Source organism: Salvelinus sp. IW2-2015, unplaced genomic scaffold, assembly GCF_002910315.2.
Source record: "Salvelinus sp. IW2-2015 unplaced genomic scaffold, ASM291031v2 Un_scaffold16369, whole genome shotgun sequence".
Classification (NCBI taxonomy): domain Eukaryota; kingdom Metazoa; phylum Chordata; class Actinopteri; order Salmoniformes; family Salmonidae; genus Salvelinus; species Salvelinus sp. IW2-2015.
Window position 1 is genome coordinate 184,081 of NW_019957555.1, and position 21,600 is coordinate 205,680.

At 41.7% G+C, this 21,600-nt stretch overlaps 1 protein-coding gene across 4 annotated transcripts; it reads left to right on the forward strand.

The window, feature by feature from the left end:
- The first annotated feature begins 1,437 nt into the window (after positions 1-1,437).
- Positions 1,438-21,377, forward strand: LOC112080546 (splicing factor, proline- and glutamine-rich). 4 transcript variants are annotated; one of them, XR_002896196.2, is made up of 12 exons: positions 1,438-2,451; positions 3,098-3,286; positions 3,409-3,710; positions 3,821-3,916; positions 5,099-5,295; positions 5,384-5,468; positions 5,551-5,665; positions 5,753-5,795; positions 5,999-6,111; positions 20,257-20,308; positions 21,071-21,145; positions 21,269-21,377. XR_002896196.2 is itself a non-coding variant. In XM_024146342.2 (10 exons), exons 1-10 carry the CDS (start codon positions 1,588-1,590, stop codon positions 10,700-10,702), a joined length of 2,118 nt encoding a protein of 705 aa, XP_024002110.1. In that variant the 5' UTR covers positions 1,438-1,587; the 3' UTR covers positions 10,703-11,092. The 4 variants fall into 4 exon arrangements, 2 of the variants coding, with proteins under 2 accessions (XP_024002110.1, XP_024002111.1); XR_011479522.1 differs by having other exon boundaries at positions 6,017-6,111; XM_024146342.2 differs by lacking the exons at positions 20,257-20,308; positions 21,071-21,145; positions 21,269-21,377 and adding an exon at positions 10,589-11,092.
- The last annotated feature ends 223 nt before the right edge of the window (positions 21,378-21,600 follow it).

A 21,600-nucleotide genomic window follows, 5' to 3' on the forward strand; every position in this document is an offset into this window, starting at 1 on the left:
CGGATGCAAACTAATTATGACAAATGTTAAGAAAATGTTGAGCAATGTAATAAAGTAATGACTTTTCAAATAAGTTARCTTACACGCTATGTTGGAATGGTATAGTCGTTTTGCGTTCTCAATGGACATTTGGGTGCTTTCGTAAATTCGCTCTGGCTATCTACTCCTTCATATCACTCTCGTCTGAGTGTGTTGAATATGGCCAGTGTCATTAAACGTCGGCAAAAAAGCATCATTAAATTGTTGCCATCAGCACAGTTATCATCACCAACGCTCTGGATAACATGAAAACTGCCTAACCAGCTCTACTAGGGCGAGTAACATGGTCAGTGGTCTCGTTTGTGTCTGGAAGTAGCTAGCAAGCTAGCCAACGTTACAATGGCAGTCAAGCACCCAAGCTAAGGTCAGAACGCTCAAATCAACCCTACTCCTCGGGCTGAGAGTCCAGAGTGAGCTCTGAATTTACAAACGGACAATCTGACAGTGCTCTGAATTTACGCACTCCAGATTGAATTTAAGAACACACCCGAAGTCGTAAAATGTCTAACTAATAATTTGTTACGCTAACTAGCTAGCAAGAGGTTGCATAGCAACAGCATCAACTTCCGGTAGACAGAGGAAGATCTTGTATGCTCAACTGAAAGGATACTGTTCCTTTACAGTATGCTAAAATGAACTAATAGTATATAGTATGTAGTATATACTCATTAAGTATGTAGTTTACAGTATGTTAGTATGGGTATTCTAACACAGCTCATGTCTTCGCAGTGACCGTACCAAAAGAGTTAACGCCATTCAGTTAGACTAGTATAGCATTGCTTTGGGGATATCTGGTGTGTGTGTGTATGTGTGTGTGTGTGTGTGTGTGTGTGTGTGTGTGTGTGTGTGTGTGTGTGTGTGTGTGTGTGTGTGTGTGTGTGTGTGTGTGTGTGTGTGTGACTTAGCCTCCAAGGACAACATTCATTTACCACATTATTTATAGGCTAATCCCCCTGCACTGAAGTGGTAGCTTCCACTTGAGCCACATACTAGAAATCACCCAGTTTTCATAGCCACACCAATATTTCAACTTTAATTTTCAAACAAATAAAGGTACATTTGATACATGTGAAAAACTATATAGAAATCTACATTTTACAGTGCAAAAAAATGTGAAATTGAAAAACATTTTAAACGAGTGGATCAGACAATTGAGAACTTGAGAAATTCAAACGAATATTATATTATTCCATTTGAACAAGTGCATTAGATTATTAGACTGATCGTTACATGGACCGTGAACTTATTATGATTTCCATCAAAAATATMATTTTCTATATATATATAAAGAAAATATATAAAAAGAAACAGGCTTGTTTCCCCCCCAAAAAATATCACATCAGATGGAGACGCCCGGGCGGAGATACGCAGGCGCAAGTGGGATTCCTTTCAAAATCACTACGACGACGTTTTTGAATCGCCATTTTAGAAAAGAAGAAGAGCTGTTCGGAACAAAAGCAGTAAGTTAGCTACATACTTCAACGCTTTGTTTACGCTTAACGGTATATTACATCTTTGTATTTTATCCAGTGATCCTACAACGCAGATATGTCTCGGGACAGATTTAACATTAACGTTAGAGGAAATAACCGTGGGGCTGGATTTCAACGCCGGGGAGCTGGGCCTGGTGGTCCGATGCGAGGTGGAATGGGTAACCTGAATAATTTCAGACAAAACCAACACCCCTTTCAAAGAGGGCCTCATCCCGGTAACTTTGGAAAACCACCCAACCAGATACGTCCGATAACCCCTCAGAAGCCTCTGCCACCTACTATTTCCCAGCCAGGCGCTCAACCGATTCGGCCACCACCTACTCCTGGCCCTGCGCTAACCATGAAGGGCCCCGTACAGCAACAACAGCAGGCCGCGGCCGCAGCAGCAGCAGCAGCACCTCCGGCGACCGCAGCAGCACCTCCGGCGCCCACAGTAACGACTCCAGCACCGGCGGCAACACCTCCGGTGGTTGCAGCAGCACCTCCGGCGGTTGCAGCAGCACCCCCGAAAGCCGCCGCAGCAGCACCCCCGAAAGCCGCCGCAYCAGCACCTCCGAAAGCCGCCGCAGCAGCACCTCCGAAAGCCGCCGCAGSTACACCTCCGGCGGCCGCAGCAGCAGCGCCGTCAGGTCAACCAAAAATGCTGTCACCACCTCCGAAGCCTGTTCCTCCGAAACCCGAAATCTCATCTCCCCCACCAAACCAAATGAAGAAACCAGCATTTTCATCTCCCCCACCAAACCAAATGAAGAAACCAGCATTTTCATCTCCCCCACCAAACCAAATGAATAGGAACCAGCAAAGAGCAGGACCAGGCAACGCCAATGGAAATGGGCATAAATCTGCACCCTTTAACAAAAAACCTGAACCTCAAACTCAGAATACTTCAATGGAGGCCGAGGAAGCCCAGCACCCCAAGGTTAGTAAGGACGTCAGTCACACTAACTAACATTCCGTAATTAGTATGTTAACTAGCTACTGTATTTTAGCTAATGTTAGCTATGCAGGTGTGTTATGTTAAATACAAGTGGACCCACTGAGCTAGTAAAGTAAAGCTTTCCGTTCAAAACGAAACACTCTGCGGAGTTATCCAGCAAACGTTAGCTAATTATGCTAGGTGGCTAACTGTTACATGGGAGACACGTCGGCCATTTTGTGTGAGAATCTAGCGACGACGATGTGTATACTTTGATATTTTTTTTTTTAAACCACGGGTACATTTCGACAATGTTACTGAAAGCTGATTTCTAAATAATCATCCACACGACGCGGTTAACAAGCGCATGGAAGAAGCCACTGAGAAGACGCAAACTAAAAGTTGGGCCTTTTTCCTCAACTGTGGGGGGGTGTAAACCGATTGAGTAACATGCATATAGCCTAGCTAGTTAGTACTAACTGGGTCCTTTGTCCCCGTGATATGTTCATACAATACAAATAGCTGATCTTATCCCAACTACTTTTATATTTTGGTTTTGTTTAACTACGGTTAAGGTTAATTACAAGTAATGTTCTAGTTACATTATCATTGACATTTTGGTATTGGAAACTGAACGTTGTCTCTGTAGGAGTTGAGAGCGACGTTGTCATCCCTGCGCAGACCTGGCGAGAAGACATACACTCAACGATGCCGCCTTTTCATTGGAAATCTTCCCAATGATATCTCAGATGACACATTCAAGAAGCTGTTTGCGAAGTATGGCGAGCCCAGTGAGATTTTCATCAACAAAAACAAAGGCTTTGGCTTCATACGCCTGGTAAGTGCACCACACTGTGGTTGCATGACATTGTCATTTRAGTAGTTGGCTCTACCATAAAGTCATTTTTGGTGTTTATTGCCCTCTCTAGTTACAGTTTAAAAGCCTTTCTACCATTCCAGGAATCCCGTGCATTGGCTGAGATAGCAAAAGCTGAACTGGATGATGTGCCCATGAAAGGCAGACCGCTTCGGGTGCGCTTTGCAACTCACTCTGCTGCACTGTCTGTGAAGAACTTGTCACCTTTTGTTTCCAATGAGCTACTGGAGGAGGCCTTCTCCCAGTTTGGAGTGGTAGAAAGAGCTGTGGTAATTGTAGATGATCGCGGGCGCTCCACTGGCAAGGGCATTGTTGAATTTGCCTCTAAGCCTGCTGCACGAAAGGCCCTGGATCGTTGCAACGATGGCGTCTTCTTGCTCACCACGTAAGTTATATACATCTATTTGGCAACATTAAGTAGAGCATGAATGCACATGAAGCTTTCTCCTAATGGCTCATGCTTTTGCGCTGTAATTGATACTCTTAATGTCTTAGGTCACCTCGTCCAATTGTCGTTGAGCCTCTTGAACAATATGATGATGAGGATGGTCTACCAGAGAAACTGGCACAGAAGAACCACAACTATCATAAGTAACCCTCACTTCATATACCTAAATGGCTTTAATTCAATAGCATATGGGATTTTGTGCTTGATTGGTGTGCGTATTTTGTTTTCTTATTACCACACCCACAGTATACCTTTGATGTTATGCTCATTTTGAGTTGAGGTGAGAATTGGAAATATAGCTATTGTAGCCAGGTGCTGCCCGGGTGGATCTTTTCATGCAAATTGCGCTGCTAACCCTATCATTCCCGAGATTCCAGCAGTCTGCTTTTCATTTATCTGCATGTCCATATTTACCCAAACAATGAAGTGTTATACCATTTTTCTTTTCAGGACAACAATGGCTACAAGTAGACAAAAAAACATTTAGACATAAACCATAAAAAAATAAGCACAGCCAAAGCAAAAATCTGCCGCAAATGAATTTGTACGAATCATAGAGCGAAATGTGACTTGTTCGTGAGTCTCCGCTTTTAATAGTTTGTATTAAAAACACGGACCCAGCCTCCCGGGTGGCGCAGTGCTGGGTTTAAGCCCAGGCTCTGTCGCAGCCGGGCCGTGACCGGGAGGCCCATGGGGCTGCGCGCAATTGGCCCAGCGTTGTCCAGGTTGGGGAGGGTTTGGCCGACAGGGATATCCTTGTCTCATCGCGCACTAGCAACTCCTGTGGCGGGCGGGCCGTACACCTGGCGACGCTGACCAGGTCGCCAGGTGTACGGTGTTTCCCCCGACACATTGGCTTCCGGGTTGGATGTGCATTGGGGTTGTGGGAAATGGGTTGTGTTTCGGAGGACGCTTGGCTCTCGACCTTCGCCTCTCCCGAGTCCGTACSGGAGTTGCAGCGATGAGACAAGACTGTAACTACTACCAATCGGGTCCCGTAGTGATCCGCCCATTTCCCACCAACACCGCATCACACAGACGAATGGTTGGTATCTACGGATGCAGAAATAGACAAATCCAATGCCACAACCCACAAGTCTGTAGCTCAAACAACACAATGTTTAAGAAGGGTTATAAGTCCAAAACGGGCATGCGTTAAGGTGGGACTCGTTGGGCTAAAGTGCTTACCAGATGTTGGGTTGGCAGATGAGACAGCTGTTGAAATCCACTCCAGTTGATTTTCTGATAAAATGATTACCTATGTTGAGTACCCCTCTATGTACGTCTTGGTTACAACTTTCTATTCTAACAACTTGTGGCTGCAGGGAGCGGGAGGAGCCGCCCAGGTTTGCCCGTCCTGGCACGTTTGAGTTTGAGTACTCTAAGCGCTGGAAGTCCCTGGACGACATGGAGAAGCAGCAGCGGCAGCAGGTGGAGAAGAACATTCGCGAAGCCCGCGAGAAACTGGAGGGAGAGATGGATGATGCGTTCCATGTGCACCAGGCCAACATGATCCGCCAAGGCAAGTTTAGCTTGGGACAGACGACCACCTTTCAAAATAGAAAAGCAGTTAGCAGTGTCTTACATGTATGTTCTTGCACTCTGTTTAGATCTGCTGAGGCGGGAGGAGGAACTACGGCGCATGGAAGAGATGCACAGTGCAGAGATGCAGAAGAGGAAAGAGATGCAGCTCAGGTATTGAAACTTGTTTGAGTCACTTTTTGTTCCACAATTTATTAATTGGAGTGTTACTGAAACTTGMCAGTGTGCATAACAGGCAGGAGGAGGAGCGTCGCCTACGCGAGGAGGAGATGCTTCGCCAGAGGGAGATTGAGGAGCAAATGCGCCGCAAGCGTGAGGAGGCCTACAGAAGTGGCAACTTCATGGACAATGTAAGTTAAGCTGAGCAGAGTATCATACAACCATTCAGATCTTGACATTTGCAACTGAGCTGCGTCTTATTACTGTCTTGATTTCAGAGGGATATGAGAATGACTCAGGGTGGTGCCATGGGCATGGCTGGTGAGTAGTATATCTTATAACAATTTGTTTTCATGAATTGTAATTTGTGTGTTGTGTTCTTGCAACCCATATCTTGAATTTCAGCTGGATCCAGAAATGTGTTTCGAAACGAGAGTACGGAGTTTTACTGCTTTTATAAAAGCATATGACAACATTGCCCCTTAAGGGCTGCCCTGACTCTCATTTTAATTTATGACGTGTAGTCCTGTTGTCCCTACTAGAAAATCAATTTGGCTCACCCAACCAGAAGTTCCCCATGGGACACCAAGGCATGGGGGGACCCAGCGCTGGMGGAGCCATGATGCCCAACGAAATGGTAATGTATTCCAAATGGATTCCAACACTAATAGGGCCCAGTTGAGTGTGGGTTTTTCCACTGCTTGCTGTGGTTGTCATCAGGGAGAGTGAAGTAGATGGTTTCGCTCCGGTCGGCCAAGTTTGGAAGCGTGTGGAAGAAATGAAGCTTGTTTGCATCTTCTGAGGCGTCTCTGCCATGTTGAGATTAAATTTGTGCTCAACGGCTGTTTTCAGCAACAGCATGTTATCTCAGTTCCTCTATTCTTACAGCCTGTATTTCAGCTGAAAATAATCAACTTGTACTAAACCCGGTGAATTGTGTTCCAGTGCTTTCTCAAAGCTCCTACTTCGTGTAATGGACCAGTTGCAAGCCCTGTCTTGTGTGAGCCAGACAGGCACTTTTTATTGGCAAGTGGAAAGATGTCACCCGGCAGCATTTTTTTGRGGCAATTTGTGGATTTAGAACTTTCCCATACACTCATTGAACTTCATGCTATCACATGAAATGGTACAYATGCTGTCTTGGTGTAACCTGGAAATATTGTTAGGGGCCTCAGTGTGAAAAGTGAACTTCCTGCAATGTTCTCTTGTGGCATGGATTGACTACCTAGTTGTTGTAACATTTCCCCGGCCACCACCTTGTCCAAGCAATTCAAATGAAGGGTTTTAGTACAGGTTGCTTTATGAAGCAAATGTCTCTTGACATACCATTAAGCTAATGGGTAAGCTCCTTAGTGCAACTTGCATAACAGAATATGAAGAACTGAGGATGACAGGCATTGCATTGACTGCTTGGAACCGTGTGCTATTTGTACCCTGTGGGTGAAACCCTCTAAGGCCCAGAATGTGATGAAGGCATCCGCGTTAGGCCTATGGCAGGCAGGTGTATTAATGTCCTTTTTTATGTTATAGGCTAAATGCAATTAAAAAGTTGACCAGTTAAATATCTGGTAACTTCCTTAAATMGTCTGACGCAAAGCTGTTAAGTCCATTTTTAGAAGGGATACAGCTTGTGTTTTGTATGAGTTAAGTTTTTATACTGTCAAGGATCTATCAATTCGTGTAATGGCACACGGCCGCTTTGACGCAAGGGTGGCAAAACAATCTGGCAGGAAAAACAGCACAACAGTTCGGCCACTTTTGCAATAGGTGAGCAGATGTTGCTTTTCGATACTGGATTGTGCAGTTCGACAACGTGTCTTACTGATAGCTCCACGTGTCAGTTTTTCTGTTCTTCAGTGCAAGCAATGCAAAATGAACCCACCTTTTTATAGTGCAGGGATCGCATAGGGAAGGTAAGATTACTCTGAAGGGAAGATGGCTAGTAGATATGTTACTGTCTGGTCTTGCCGCTACACACATGGACGCAATGACACATCGGGATGCCATTTATTGAAGTTGACATTAGAACTACAATTAATTGACCAAGCATTTATTAGTTTGAAGAAAATGGCTGATATGGCTACGCCTGCCTTACCTAAGCCTGCTTTTGTTAGGCAAATTGTGTCCAAATAGAATCAACAATTAATAAAAAAAATACACCATGTGCCTAGATCAACATACTTGTAGGTGAACATTCATTTTTAGAGTTTAGGCATTTTAAAGTGTGAAACATGGCTTAATTCAAACCAAAGTATTCTGAATATGACTGGGGTAAAAGGTCTACAAATGTTTAGGACACCTTAAAGGACATTATTCCTATATCTGAAGTAAATCTCTATTTTTGATGTAAAACTGAAATGTTCTAGAAGGGTCCAGACTAGAGGTCAACTGATTAATCGGCATGGCCGATCAATTAGGGCCGATTTCAAGTTTTCATAACAATCGGTAAGCGGCCTTTTTGGACGCCGATTTACATTGTAATCCACAAGGAAACTGCGTGGCAGGCTGACCACCTGTTATGTGAGTGCAGCGCCAAAAGGACCTTGTGGTTGCAAGGAGCCAGGTAAGTTGCTAGCTAGCATTAAACTTATCTTGTAAAAAAAAAACCATCAATCTTCACATAATCACTAGTTAACTACACATGGTTGATATTACTAGTTTAACTAACTTGTCCTGCGTTGCATGTAATCAATGCAGTGCCTGATAATTTATCATTGAATCACAGCCTACTTCAATTTCCCCAAATGGGTGATTTAACAAAAGCGCATTCGCGAAAAAGCACAATCGTTGCACATATGTGCCTAACCATAAACATCGATGCCTTAAGATCAATACACAGAAGTGTTTATTTTTAAACCTGCATATTTAGTTAAAATAAATTGAATGTTTGCAGGCAATATTAACTAGGGAAATTGTCACATCTCTTGCATATACCCTGACTCTGCTTGCACTGAACGCAACAGTTTGTGCCGCKTGGCTCATTGCAAACTGAACTAAGTTGCCAGAATTCTACATAATTAGTACATGACATTGAAGGTTGTGCAATGTAATAGCAATATTTAGAGTTGGGGTTGCCACCTGTTCGATAAAATACGTAGCGGTTCCGTATTTCACTGAAGAATAAACGTTTTGTTTTCTAAATGATAGTTTCTGGATTTGACCATATTAATGTCCAAAGGTTTGTATTTCTATATTATAATTAAGTCTGATTTGATAGAGCAGTCTGACTGAGCGGTGGTAGCAAGCTCGTAAGCATTCATTCAAACAGCACTTTACTGCGTTTGCCAGCAGCTCTTAGCAATGCTTGAAACACAGCACTGTTTTTGACTTCAAGTCTATCAACTCCTGAGATTAGGCTGGCAATACTAAAGTGCCTATAAAAACATCCAATAGTCAGAAATATAGGAAATACAAATGGTATTAGTTGACGAGTCATAACTTAAGTAAAAAATAAGTGTTCATTGTTCATTCAGTATTGTTTAAATTGTCGGTAAAGGCTTTTTTTGGTCCTCCAATAATCGGTGTCGGCGTTGAAAAATCATAATCGGTCGACCTCTAGTCCAGACACCCAATGTGATGTGGCTTATTGAAAAATTTGCCCCAGCCGCGATACGACACGAGGAGCACCGAGGAAGTGTATCAGGGCACGCCAAAGACATGAACAAAAGCACCCAAACACATCCATTTAGTATAGTTGTGTAGGTCTTTAATGTTGTACACAATTTGTTTCCCTTAACTTTTTTCGCAATGTTGTGATCCATTTTTGAGTCGTGCTGTTTACCTCACGCAGCTTTGCAGGCTGAGCCTTTCCCTATAGTACATGGACACAGACCGCGCAACACAGCTGGTAGAAGAAATGGTTTGAGTCAAAGAAATGGAACATAACGTTGTGGATAAAGTTCGGAATGTCATGTGTACAACATCTAAAGACCTACGTTAATATACCGACAGCGTGTCTGTTTCTAAAAGGACATGTTTTTTGTTGCGTTTGTTCATGTCTTTTGCATTTTCTGATGCTGCACAATGAGCAGTGAGGAAGTGAAGGACCCTTCTAAAACATTCCATATGCATAAAACATTGAGATTTACTTCGTTCAGGAGCAGGGTGGAAATTTGTGTGTATGCAAAATGGAACATTGTCTTTTCATCCAGGAACTGCAGTAGATAATCTGGATTTGCCACAACCGCTGTGAAACTTCAGTTTTGAGTCTTAACCAATATGGACCTATTTTGCGTCACCTACTGGCATATTTCCAAATATGTGATGGTTATTAAATTGTAGAAGGTTTGGTTGGTGAAATGGCACTCTGTAAAGCGAAGACCCTGCAAATAACATGGCAGGATTAGGCTAATGAACATCTACTTGAATTAGTGCTAGCCTATTGGCGAGCCTGTAAACTCGCTTACACTTGTAGTTTGTAATGTGAAATTTGCCCCCCCCCCCCGTTCAGTGTTTTACTAAAGCCATGAACGCTTCAAGATTAACAAATGGGTAAGACTTCATGTGGGCCCATTGATTAAAATCAAATTTTCCCCACTATTTTACTGCCATTTGAAAGGTCATCAATACTGTAGTCGTGCAGTGATATCRTACTAGTGTGTTTTAAGCAATAGAGGCAACGCGAGCAACAGATTTACAGCTATATTGTTAAATAGGCCTGATATAGTTCTACACAAAGAATTTTAAGAAGGTGGCATTTGTAGCGCTGAAGTGCTTTTGTCGGGCCTACCTGTAGGTTTTGGCATTATATGTAACCGTTGGGCCATAGCAAACTGGCAGTCTTCCCCAAAATGCTCCACATGATGCCAGTAGTGAATGATGTAGCCCAGCCTTTTGGCATGCACAGCAGACTATGGTAGGACCTAACTAACGAAAACATTACCCTTTCTTCCTTCTCTGTATGTTACCTGTGGCACCTGTGGATCTGCGTATTGGAACTATTTCAACGAACGTTTCCCTTGGACATGTCTCCTGCTGTTTATTTTGTCATGGCTCTCAAACAAATCCAATTCTCTACCCCCTCCCCTGAATATGGACTTGAACTGTGTYCACCGCACTGCTCTCCCCTCACCCCCTCCAATCTGGCTCCTTGGTATGGTTGTTAATCCCTATAGCGAAATGAGCGAAACTTCCCTCAGGGAGGCCGGGGGGGACTGGGTCCTAACAACCAAGGGTTTGGCAGGGTCCGTGAGGAGTTTGATGGGCCTGCCAAGAAGGCCCGCTTTTAAATCTGTTCAGTGTCATTCATAGCAGCGTTTTTGTGTAGATTCTCTGAACATCTTCACATTGAGTCATAATTGTTGTATTTAAGTTGAAAGTGTTCTTGCATTTTAGCCTGAAGACTCATTCATTTTTATGGCAAGTTAGGTTTTTTCTTTTTTTGATTTTGTATTTGGAGTAGTGTGAAATTAATACATTGGTCACCCTCAGTGATCATAGTGCTTTCTCACCTATGTATAACTTTCTTTCCAGTTGTATCATGCTCTGTGACTCGTGTCGTAAATGGTGATAAATGTAAACTTTTCTCACCTTTCTCAATGGCTGTGTTTTGTGCCATTTAAGATTTGAAGTAAAAACATGTAACTTTACAATAAAGACTTCAGTTGGTTCTCTCCAAACCCTCTTAAAGTTTATTTTAGCCCTTAGTTATCCTAAATAAGCCCAGCAAGAATTTTAAGCCTTTTGCTCTAGCCGTCATCTATTAAGTGGGTCAATTATTGACTAATATATTGTCTAGCATACCCTGGATTTAGTATGTTGGKATGACCGGGGGTGACTTTAATGTTATTCATCACCATGTTCCCATGTGAATGAAATTGAACAAATATGCATACTGAGACAGTATTGCTAAAGCCAAGAAAGTTGACATTTTAGAGCAGCACAGTTAGGCCAAGTAGAAATTGTACTTGTGGGGCCCAATGTTGACAACGGAAATAAGCAGTCCTGGTGTCAAACGCGACTAATGTTTCTAGAAGAAAAACAATATTTGAAAAAAAAAAAAAAAATCTGGAATTAGTAATGCCCTTAGAAAGTCTCAGTTAAAATGAAAGTTTCGGTTCAGTTTTTCAAGTTTCATTAACAATTGCTTTAAACGTATGACTTTGTCTAGCCCTATTTGAAGTGATATGGTCTTTGACAACTGTTTCTTTGACGTTGATAAAAAGGATTTGTTGGACTGTTCCGAAGTTGGCTACATATTGAACCAAGGTCAAAGGTTCACCTTGACCCGCGCTAATGTTTAAAAGCAGCACTTCATAAGTCTCTTGACATTGCAATATGTAATCTGTTACATTCCAATGAATGTATCATACAAGAGAATGTATGAAAAGGATCTATGAATCTTACCCTAAATAATTCTAGTTCCAGCCACTGTCTGACGTGTGCAAGTCATAATTCAACRGGTCATGTTATTACGAGAAACTGAGGGGGACCGGTAGCTTGTGCTTTTGCCCTCAATGCTAARGTAGAACTTTTCAGCCTCCTTTTTATTTATGGCTCTTTCCCTGGATTTCTTTAGTAGCTCTCCTAGCCTAAGCGCTGATGATAAACCAAGAGTGGTGTGAACTGATTCATTCCAGCAATGACTCCACTCTCATTTTGAATTTTTACATGCAGATTAGACAACTAAYTCAAACCATCATGGAAGCGTTAAAAGGGTAGTTTCGGGAGCCAATGCTAGCGTTTGTGCTAGCTTAGCGCAAAGACTGGAAGTCTTGATGTTACCTGTACCTGAACTTCCCATCTTTGCGCTAAGCTATTTAGCWTTGGCTTGCTAAACTACCTCTTCAATTTGYATGCATAGACCAATGGTAGCCAGAAGTTCACCTGACTCTGGGGAATTAAATAATGYGCTCAAACTTTCCCTAGGATTAGGGCAGATTGACAGTTTTTAACCAATTATCTTTCACGCATTTAAGAAGATGCGTTATGAAAGTGCCACTTTGCAACAAATTCTTGTTTTTTTTTTAGTCTTTGATTACACCTCTAAATCTAGTTTCCAACAGACTTAAGGCGACACACACCAAAGGGTAGATATGTCAGCAATTAAAATACATTTAAAAAATTGCCAAGAAGACTACAAAGAATGTAACATTTTCCGTGTAGGAACATTTCTTTATTGAAGAACTTGCTCCTCCTAGTTAGGAAATTCTCACCCTTTTCAAAAAGATATATATATATATATATATTTTACATCGTTATGGAAATACCAACAGTCACTATGTAGTTGAACTCAATAGGCTCTTACAATTTCGGCAAAATTTCTACCTCAACAATTACAGCAAAAAGATCGATCATGGTTGTGGAGCATGTTAATCAAATGACTATAAACATTCAGTTTATCTAACCCGTTGTCTACTCAAATKTCTGATTGAGTACCTTGACAAAAGTAATGTAAACCATTCAATGTTTCTATGTTTTCTGTACATTTCTTCTTTGACAGGTTTCGCCACCTTATTAAAGGTTGCAGTGTGCAAGGAGACCTTTCTAAACCAATAGATCATAGGCCTAACTGAGTAGCACTTAATACAGTTTACTCCTATGACTTGTCTTAAACAGACCAACCTGATGAAGACAGTCTTGCCTTAGTGAAGAGTTGGCAGTTAAGGTTCAGTATTGTAACAGGGTACCAGTTGGTGAAATAGTTTTGATTTAACAACTGATTMGAACAGACACCCCATCTCATATTCTTACTGGGTGTTATTGCCAGTGGATCTAGGTGATTTGGGAGACTATGGGATCCAGTTTGCCTGAATGGCTGAATAACAAGACCAATGATTGAATCTGGCACTGTTTGTTAGGGTGTATGTTTCTAGGTGAACTCTTGTCAGCTCTTGCTGGACTACTCACCAAGTTGGTCAACTTACGTACTAATGTAGGCCTACAGGCAACTCGGTTGGATATAGGCCCAGTAGTGCAGTATACTGAGAAAGATCTGACCTCATTTTAAATGGAATTTTGACTTGATCTGTGGAGATCTGATGTTAACAAAGAATTACCAGGGGTTGCTTTATTTTAGCTTCTTGGGCTGTGTTTACAGGCAGACCAATTCTGTTATTTGTCCCACTAATTGGTATTTTGACATCAGATCTTTTCAGAGCTGGTCTGATTCGTCAAAATAATAATTAGTGAGAAAATAATCAGAATTAGGCTGCCTGCCTAAACGCAGCCYTAGTATCATACTCTTACGTTTGCAGATGGAATCACAGATCAGGACACAAACTAATGGTTAAACTATATATTGCTAGCTATGTTTATATGCACCTGTAGTGGGGATGTAGACCACCCATTAGTGTTTTATATATATATACTGAACAAGAATATAAACTCAACATGCAACAATTTTAAAGATTTTACTGAATTACAGTTCACTTAAGAAAATGGACAACAGAAATAAAGTAATTYGGCCCTAATCTATGTATTTCACATGACTGGGCAGGGGCAAAGCCATGGGAAGGCATAGGCCCACCCATTTAGGAGCCAGGCCAAGCATAGTTAGTTTTTCCCTACAAAAGGGCTTTATTACGGACATACTTGTCAGTTTCATAAGCTGTCCGGGTGGCTGGTCTCTGATCCCGCAGGTGAAGAAGCCAGATGTGGAGGTCCTGGGCTGGCGTGGTTACATGCGGTTGTGAGGCCGGTGTGACAACTGCYTATTTTATTGGCCCTTTATTGMCCCCAGTACAAGGTGCACCTGTGTAATCAGCTACTTCATATGGTACACCTGGTGGATGGATTGTTTTGGCAATGGAGGAATGCTCACTAACAGGGATGTAACCAAATTGGTGCACAAAATTTGAGATGTGCCTTTGGTGCGTGTGGATCTTTTATTTTAGCTCATGGGACCAACACTTTACATGTTGCGTTTTATATTTTTGTTCAGTATATCTATTTTTAGAATAGTGTTGTCCTGGCTTTGTATGGATTATGGAAGTACTCCACTCTGATAGTTTTGTATCAAAGACCTTGTATAACCGATGGAAGTCTTTGGTAGACCTTCCCCTTATTCCCCGTCACCCTTCAGCAGACTSAGGAGACCTGCGTACCTATAAGGAGAGAGGCTTGTCTTTTTCAAGTGTCTTGAGTGCATGGGGGTGCAGTAGCTGTGCAATAAAGTCCAWCAGCCAGCCTGCCCCATTCCACAGTAGAGGCTCCGGCAGTTGGTTACGTTGAGGATCAGTAGTTCTGCAGAAGTCAGTGGACAGTAGAGCCTGGACTTGTGTGCAGCGAGAGGTATGCTTACAGAGCCACTGAGAAGGTAAGTGTTCCTGTTTTATGATTTGTTTAAATGCCAAACTTAACTGCTCTACCTTCCTCTGTCACGTAATGTGACGATACAGGGGTTCTGGCATCACACTTCTGAAAAATGGAATCACAGTGCAGTACTTGTTCCTCCCTCCTGTATGTGAACTTGTGGCAGTGTTTGTGTTTTTTAGCCTGTGCAGTATCTGATATTTTCCCTTTCATTTTTTGACCAAAGCTGGTCTCTGTATGAAACAAGCTGTATATGGATGGCTGTGTCACTGGCTCAACAATGAATAGTGAATGATGGTGTATACCCTCAACTCTACTTTAGGTCAGTGCAGTCAACACAACTCCTTTTGCAGATACTTCTCTTTCAAGCTGTAATGACCTTTTGAAACACAGTGCAAAGTTCTCACAAACGTATTGCCAGGGGGGGGGGGCGGTGTTGGATTTAGAGCTGGAATTAGGAATTTGACATTGAATTCATGGCTTCCTTGGCACTGTAGAAGGGACTCGTAACCAATTGGTAGTCACAAGAAATCGTTGTCGGTGGGCGGTGCTTTATTGTTTATATCCTATTCATGACATGCTATTTSATCAAGTAATAGAAGTGATTTGTGAAGCTTTTCCTTTGTAATACTAGGGAAACACTGGACAACAGCATTTACTTTGCCTATATTGCYAACCTTGATACGGRAGCCTACAMTTAGACCTAGGCCAAAATMTTGCAYGTAYGGTGTATTGTAGTACTCGAGCACAGGACTCTGACTCAAGTCGGACTAGTTATTTGCAATAGCGATAGTGTTGATGTAAACAATATTCAGAGCTTGACATTTGTTCTGGGGGGTGGGGGTTTGTCTGGGGAAATGAGAATCTTCCTTTTGACYTTCTTTTTWWAAATMTTCTTTTTTGAACTTGACGTGTGCTCTACYTGGACTGGCTTGTTTGGGAGTCTGCAATGCAACACTGGCTAGCGATATTTTCCCTGTCCATTTCAATATTAAGGCAAAACTCAGAAGGACCTCTAACGAGTCAATGTATTATCATATTTCAGACTGTCTYAATACCCATACTAGCGTACTACATACTTTACTCATCGTTGCATACCGTTTAGTAAAAAGTATGATGCATGCGGCTCCTGAGTAGGTGGGGRGGGGCCAAGTGTGGGTGGATTTTTCCTAATTCAACAGACAGGCWTTGAATTAACCAGCCTGGTAATGGATAATTTCCAATTCAATATATTTATCTTAATTGGGGCTGTCCCGACTTAAAAAAATATTGGTTGACTGAGTCGTCTGTTCTTTTGACACTTAAAAAAATAAATATATTCTTCCGTGTATATAGACAACCAGAAGAAAAAGACCTTAACAATTCTCCTGCTGGCTTTTGCAGATTCTGCCATTACTCTCCTGAAGTTGCCAGTAATGGGCTACACGGAGTTAGCCACCTTTTTTTTTCTTTCTCCCTTATGTGGAATACCTATATATTTCTACCGATCTGTGTGCCAGTTATGGTTTTCATATGCATATTTTKCTGTAACAGTTTCATTTKATTAATAATCATCTCTTCATATTTCCAAATCATTGTCATGGTCTACTCAACATTCTATGTAAATGATACAAACTGAAAGCCAACAAAAACATTGCAACTTGCAGGTAGAGTATATATTTTAAATCCTATAAAGCACATTGGCTATGCATGGGCCTGTCTGCAATGAACTTGAAACATTGTATCAACTTAACTTGGGTCAGGCCCAGAGACTTGCACTAGCGAACGTTGCAACATTGTGCAAAATATTCTGGGCCCTCAGTTTCCTGTGCCAGTCAGTTTCCTGTGCCAGTGAGCTCAGGACAGACACAGCTGAAGGCTATTTGCGCAAGAAATGAGAAGCAGTGCTTGACTTGGGCAGGAGCTGAGTACCAGCACCTCAAATGTTCTACTGCTTAAGCTCCTGTTACTCTTTTTATAGAATATTAGGTCAAAAGATATTGTGGAGTTCCTGCACCTAAAAATAAACAGTACCGGAACCTATTTCAGTCCAAGTTGAGCACTGATAAAATATGCTTATCTGATTTTAATTCTTGTGTCCACTAGATCAGCGCATGCCTTTTCTGTTAATATTTTAAATACATTGAGGAACTATAGTCATTCTCAATGGATGTAAAAATGGATGCTTGCTGTTTGAGTTGAAGGAAATGTTTACTTTGAGTAGCTCCACAGCTCATTGGTGGTGCGATAAGCCAATTTAGAAATACTATCAGATCTCCAAATGGACACTTTATATGGGCTGCAATTTCTGAGGCTGGTAYCTCTAATGAACTTGTCCTCTGCAGCAGAGGTAACTCTGGGTCTTTCCTGTGGCAGTCCTCATGAGAYCCAGMTTCATTATAGCGCTTGATGGTTTTTGCAACTGCACTTAAACTTTCAAAGTTTTTAATGTTCCGTACTGACTGACCTTCATGTCTTAAAGTAGTGATGGACTGTCGTTTCTCTTTGCTTATTTGAGCTGTTCTTGCCGTAATATGGAGTTGGTCTTTTACCAAATAGGGCTATCTTCTGTATACCACCCCTGCCTTGTCACAACACAAATGATTGGCTTAAACGCATTAAGAAGTTAAAGAAATTCCACATTAACTTTTAACAAGGCACACCTGTGAATTGAAATGCATTCCAGGTGACTACCTCATGAAACTGGTTGAGAGAATGCCAAGTGTGCAAAGCTGTCATCAAGGCAAAGGGTGGATACTTTGAAGAATCTCATTTTGATTTAACACTTTTGGTTACTACACGATTCCATTTGTGTTATTTAATAGTTTTGAGGTCTTCACTATTATTCTACAATGTAGACAATAGTCAAAGGAAAACCCCTGGAATGAGTAGGTGTGTAACTTTATGCTACTGAGCGACTAAATAAAAATCTTGGCGTTTCCACAACTGTCCTCAACACTACACAGTTGATTTTATAAAAAAATATATGTTTTTATTAAATGATCAAAGCTTGAGGATTAGTTGATTATTTCAATCAGCTGTGTAATGCTGGGGCYAAAACCAAAATGTGCACCCCTTGGTGTTTTGGGAAACTCTGGTGTATGTGTCTAGTAACTGTGCATAGGGTCAGTGCAGATAGTTTGGGTACCATTGACTATTTAGTGGTCTAATGAAGCTGTCTGAGCCTGTTGGTCCGAGAGCCGATGCTTCGGTACTGTTTGCCGGACGGTAGCAGAGTGAAGTCTGTCTTGGGTGGCAGCAGTCTTTGGCAATTTTTGGGCCACCACCTGACACCGCTGGTCAGCAACATAATACACTAAAGCACTGTTCATTGGGAACGAGATGATGATGATGACTGCAACAGCTTGATCATAAATGTTTAAATAATATGTTAAAATCAGGAGGCCTGATTTAAATAATATATATAATAATTATACATGACGTCAACCCAGACACATCCCGAGTCCCCGGTGCCCACACATTCAGTAATCAAAAGATGGTTTAGTATTTAGTAAMAACAGAATACACTTTTCCATGAGAACAGATCAACTTTTGGTTTCAAAGATTTAGCCTACGGTGCAATACTTGGTCATTTTAAYGTGAACAAACTACTTAGCCTACATTTTTTGAACACCACCGCAGAAGCTTCGCTATTTGACGTCTTCCGAATTAAGTGGGTTAGTTTTGTTTGACTACTTGAAGAGAACCTATACCCCGCAGTCCACCTGTTCCAATGCAGTATGGGAAAGTGTGCATCGAATTCTACTAAATGAAGAGCCAGAATTTGTGTAATATTCTGGCATTTAAACCATACTATTTACAAAAATTAACATGTTATAACATTCTATTTTCTCACACTGAGAACGAYTCATGTGAGATTGTATTCTTTCCCACTATTTGATTTCGGTAGTGCATCCCCATATCTAATTGGTCAGCTGAAATGAGTATGACATCAGGGCATTTTTAAAGTATACTTATCAGTATGTTGCARACTATTGAATAYTTTTTTTGCGTACTCAGRCTATTTAGGACGCAAGTATGGGTATTCGGACATGTCCACAGCATTCTCAATGTAGAAATACTAGAGCAGTGAATTGTACTAATATTTGGGGTCTTTGTCATAGGCAGAAATGCTGTCTTGTCAAGTAGCAGTAGCCCGTTTTTTGGGGGGACATACGTGATCGGCAACCTCCAATMTTCATGGTTGTACGGCTCATTACTCATGGGGTCTTACACTTTCATTTGTTCCCCTAGGTAAATTAGGAAGGTTTTAGTTTTAATGTGACTTTTGTTRGACCCAGCTTTAATTTATTTACTGTGAGGTAATAATAATCACCTTACTGATTTAGGGAACAGCCTAACTTATGTAGAATGTAACTTTGGTGTATTGCTAAGCTCAACTAGAACATGTTAATCCACTGGTCTGTTCTTGGGCGGGGTGGACAGTCAGGAGACTGGGTTTGGGTCTATCTGCGTCATTTACGACCTAGATATGCATAAAGAGACCTTTACTTTAGTGTGGCAGCTGCCATAAAGGCATTTTCTCTCTCCTGTGTTTTGAAACGATCTGTGGCACTGTCAAGAAATGGCCGCCGGTTTTTCTTCCCCAGTTTTTCCCCCGTTGTGCATTTCATGCTTCAAAGTATCGTCAATTGTCCTTATCAGTGACATTCTCAAGCCAGTGACCAGCCAGCCAATCGATTTGTAAAGGGTTCTTCTGTACAGTTCACAAGGACTGTGCCAACCTTGGTGTAGCAGCTTGTATGTAAACGGTGTCTCAAGCAGCAAACTTAGTGTTGGTGATCTTGGACTAAGCGTCTTGTGTAGAGAACTACCATGAGCAGTGAAATCAGCCCTAGGGCTGTCGAGTGTGTCTGTCTGCACTGTGATCCATTTACCCTCGGAGGTCTCTTTGAGTGGTCAGTCTGCTTCTCCGTATCCCCTTCAGAGTGTGATGCCAGAACTACCCTCCAGGGCCTTAGGGCTGCTACTGGAAGGGCTATGCCCTTTCCAAACTCGCTCTGCAAGACCGACGTCGCAAATACCCATCATGATGTATAAGGTGAAAGCGTCTTCATAGGTGCAACTCCTGACGTTTTGGGGATTTGCTATAACAATACTTTTCCAGTGTAAACCAAGTCAAGCTTACCTTGCTTTGTAACCGTTTCCAGTTCTCACGTATTTGCATGATTGGTGTCATGGCTCTTACGCATTTGCCTGTTACCACAGAAGTTACAAAAAACATTAGCTATAAAGTGACCTAGGCTATARACTTACTACTTGTCAAAATGCACCCGTATTTTTGGGTTTGCGCTTTATTTTTTATGTATGTCTTTTTGGCACAAGTTCTTTACTTTCACATTTTACAGTATGTCAGTCAATTAAATCTAGTGCATGCCTGTACTATAGTTTTTGTAATTTTAAATTCCCATAAACATCCTCTACATCCATGTAGTTTAGCACTCAATTCCACAGCTATTTGTATAGGAATGTCTTAGGATCACTTTCCCAAGTTCCTAGCTTCGAACTCATTGTTTCTCTCTTACTGCAGGGGCCTCGGGTGATTGTAGGAGGCTGATGAGCTGCTCCTGGTCTAACATATGGTAAGCTACCTCCCGAGGGGCTAGGTGGATGACTGTCATTGCACCAAAGGGCAAATACTAGTCTGAATTGATGTAATGTTGCAGAGGCATTGTCTACCTCTTTGAAGCATTTGTCTCTTAACCCGTAAGTCTAAGCCCATGCTAAGCCGGGGGGGGGGGGGATCTACTAAGCTATATGGAATTTAAGGATCATTTAGCTATTTTAATTTTAAGACGTGGAAGTATGACATTTTATAGTATTTTTAGCCTTACTGCTATTAGCCCATACACATCTAAGAGAAGTTTGTTCTGAAGTCTGTTTAGTATCTCTCAGATACAGAACAGTCTCCATATGTACTTCATTTTTTTCAACTGGTACCGGGGTAACCAGTTGAGGCCTGTGGGCGTCCTAGCGCAATAACAAACTTGTTCCTGAGTCTCACCTTTTCCACAGCAGGGTCAAATAGTTTATAGGGCCAAACCGTTTGGATGCTACAGATTCAGGATGTCTGTCTGACTAACACCGCTCTAGCTTTGTCACCTTTCACTGCAGATGCGCAAGTGTGACATAAGTGGATGCGGTGGATTGAGACCCATCCAATCTCTAGCTTAAACTGACACATTTTCAGTAGGATTTCTGTTATGTTAATTAGATTTCCGAGGGGCATGGACATCAACCTTACGGGGTTAAGTACTTTATATTAAACACATGGGAATCTTTGTTTTTGACAATGTTGCTTTGTTCTTAGTGGAAGTTGTTGACTTATGTACRTTTTTTGTCAGGTTAACTGAAGAGACTGTCTACAAACCTGAGCAGGGACCTTTCTGGTCTCCTAAAGCAAGGAAATGGTTCTGCAGGTTGGTTGAACTGTTCTTAAACATGTTAGTCTAAATAGTGTGGTTGTGTTATTCCTTGATTCACATTTCCAATGGATGACATTTTGTAGCGACTCATTCCATTTCTTTTCTCTCTCCCATAAGGGAAGAATTCTGACGCCGCACCAGGCTCCAACCAGCAGAGAAGCTAGAAGTTCAACGGGACATTATTTAMTTTTTCTACAAGCTATTGTAATAAAAGGTTCAACTTTGAGACTTGTGTTTTGTTTTTAATACATCTGTAATTGTTATAGTGCATCTCTAGAGACGACTACTATCCACAGGGATGTTTTGGCCATTTTAATAGAACTGGTAGCACTTTTTTACACTACTGTTTCCACTAATTTACCAGGCAAAATAGTAAGTTAACACAATTGGTACTAAATTGTGCCTAGTGAAGCTTGTCAAATGACCATAATTACAATGCCATTTAAAGT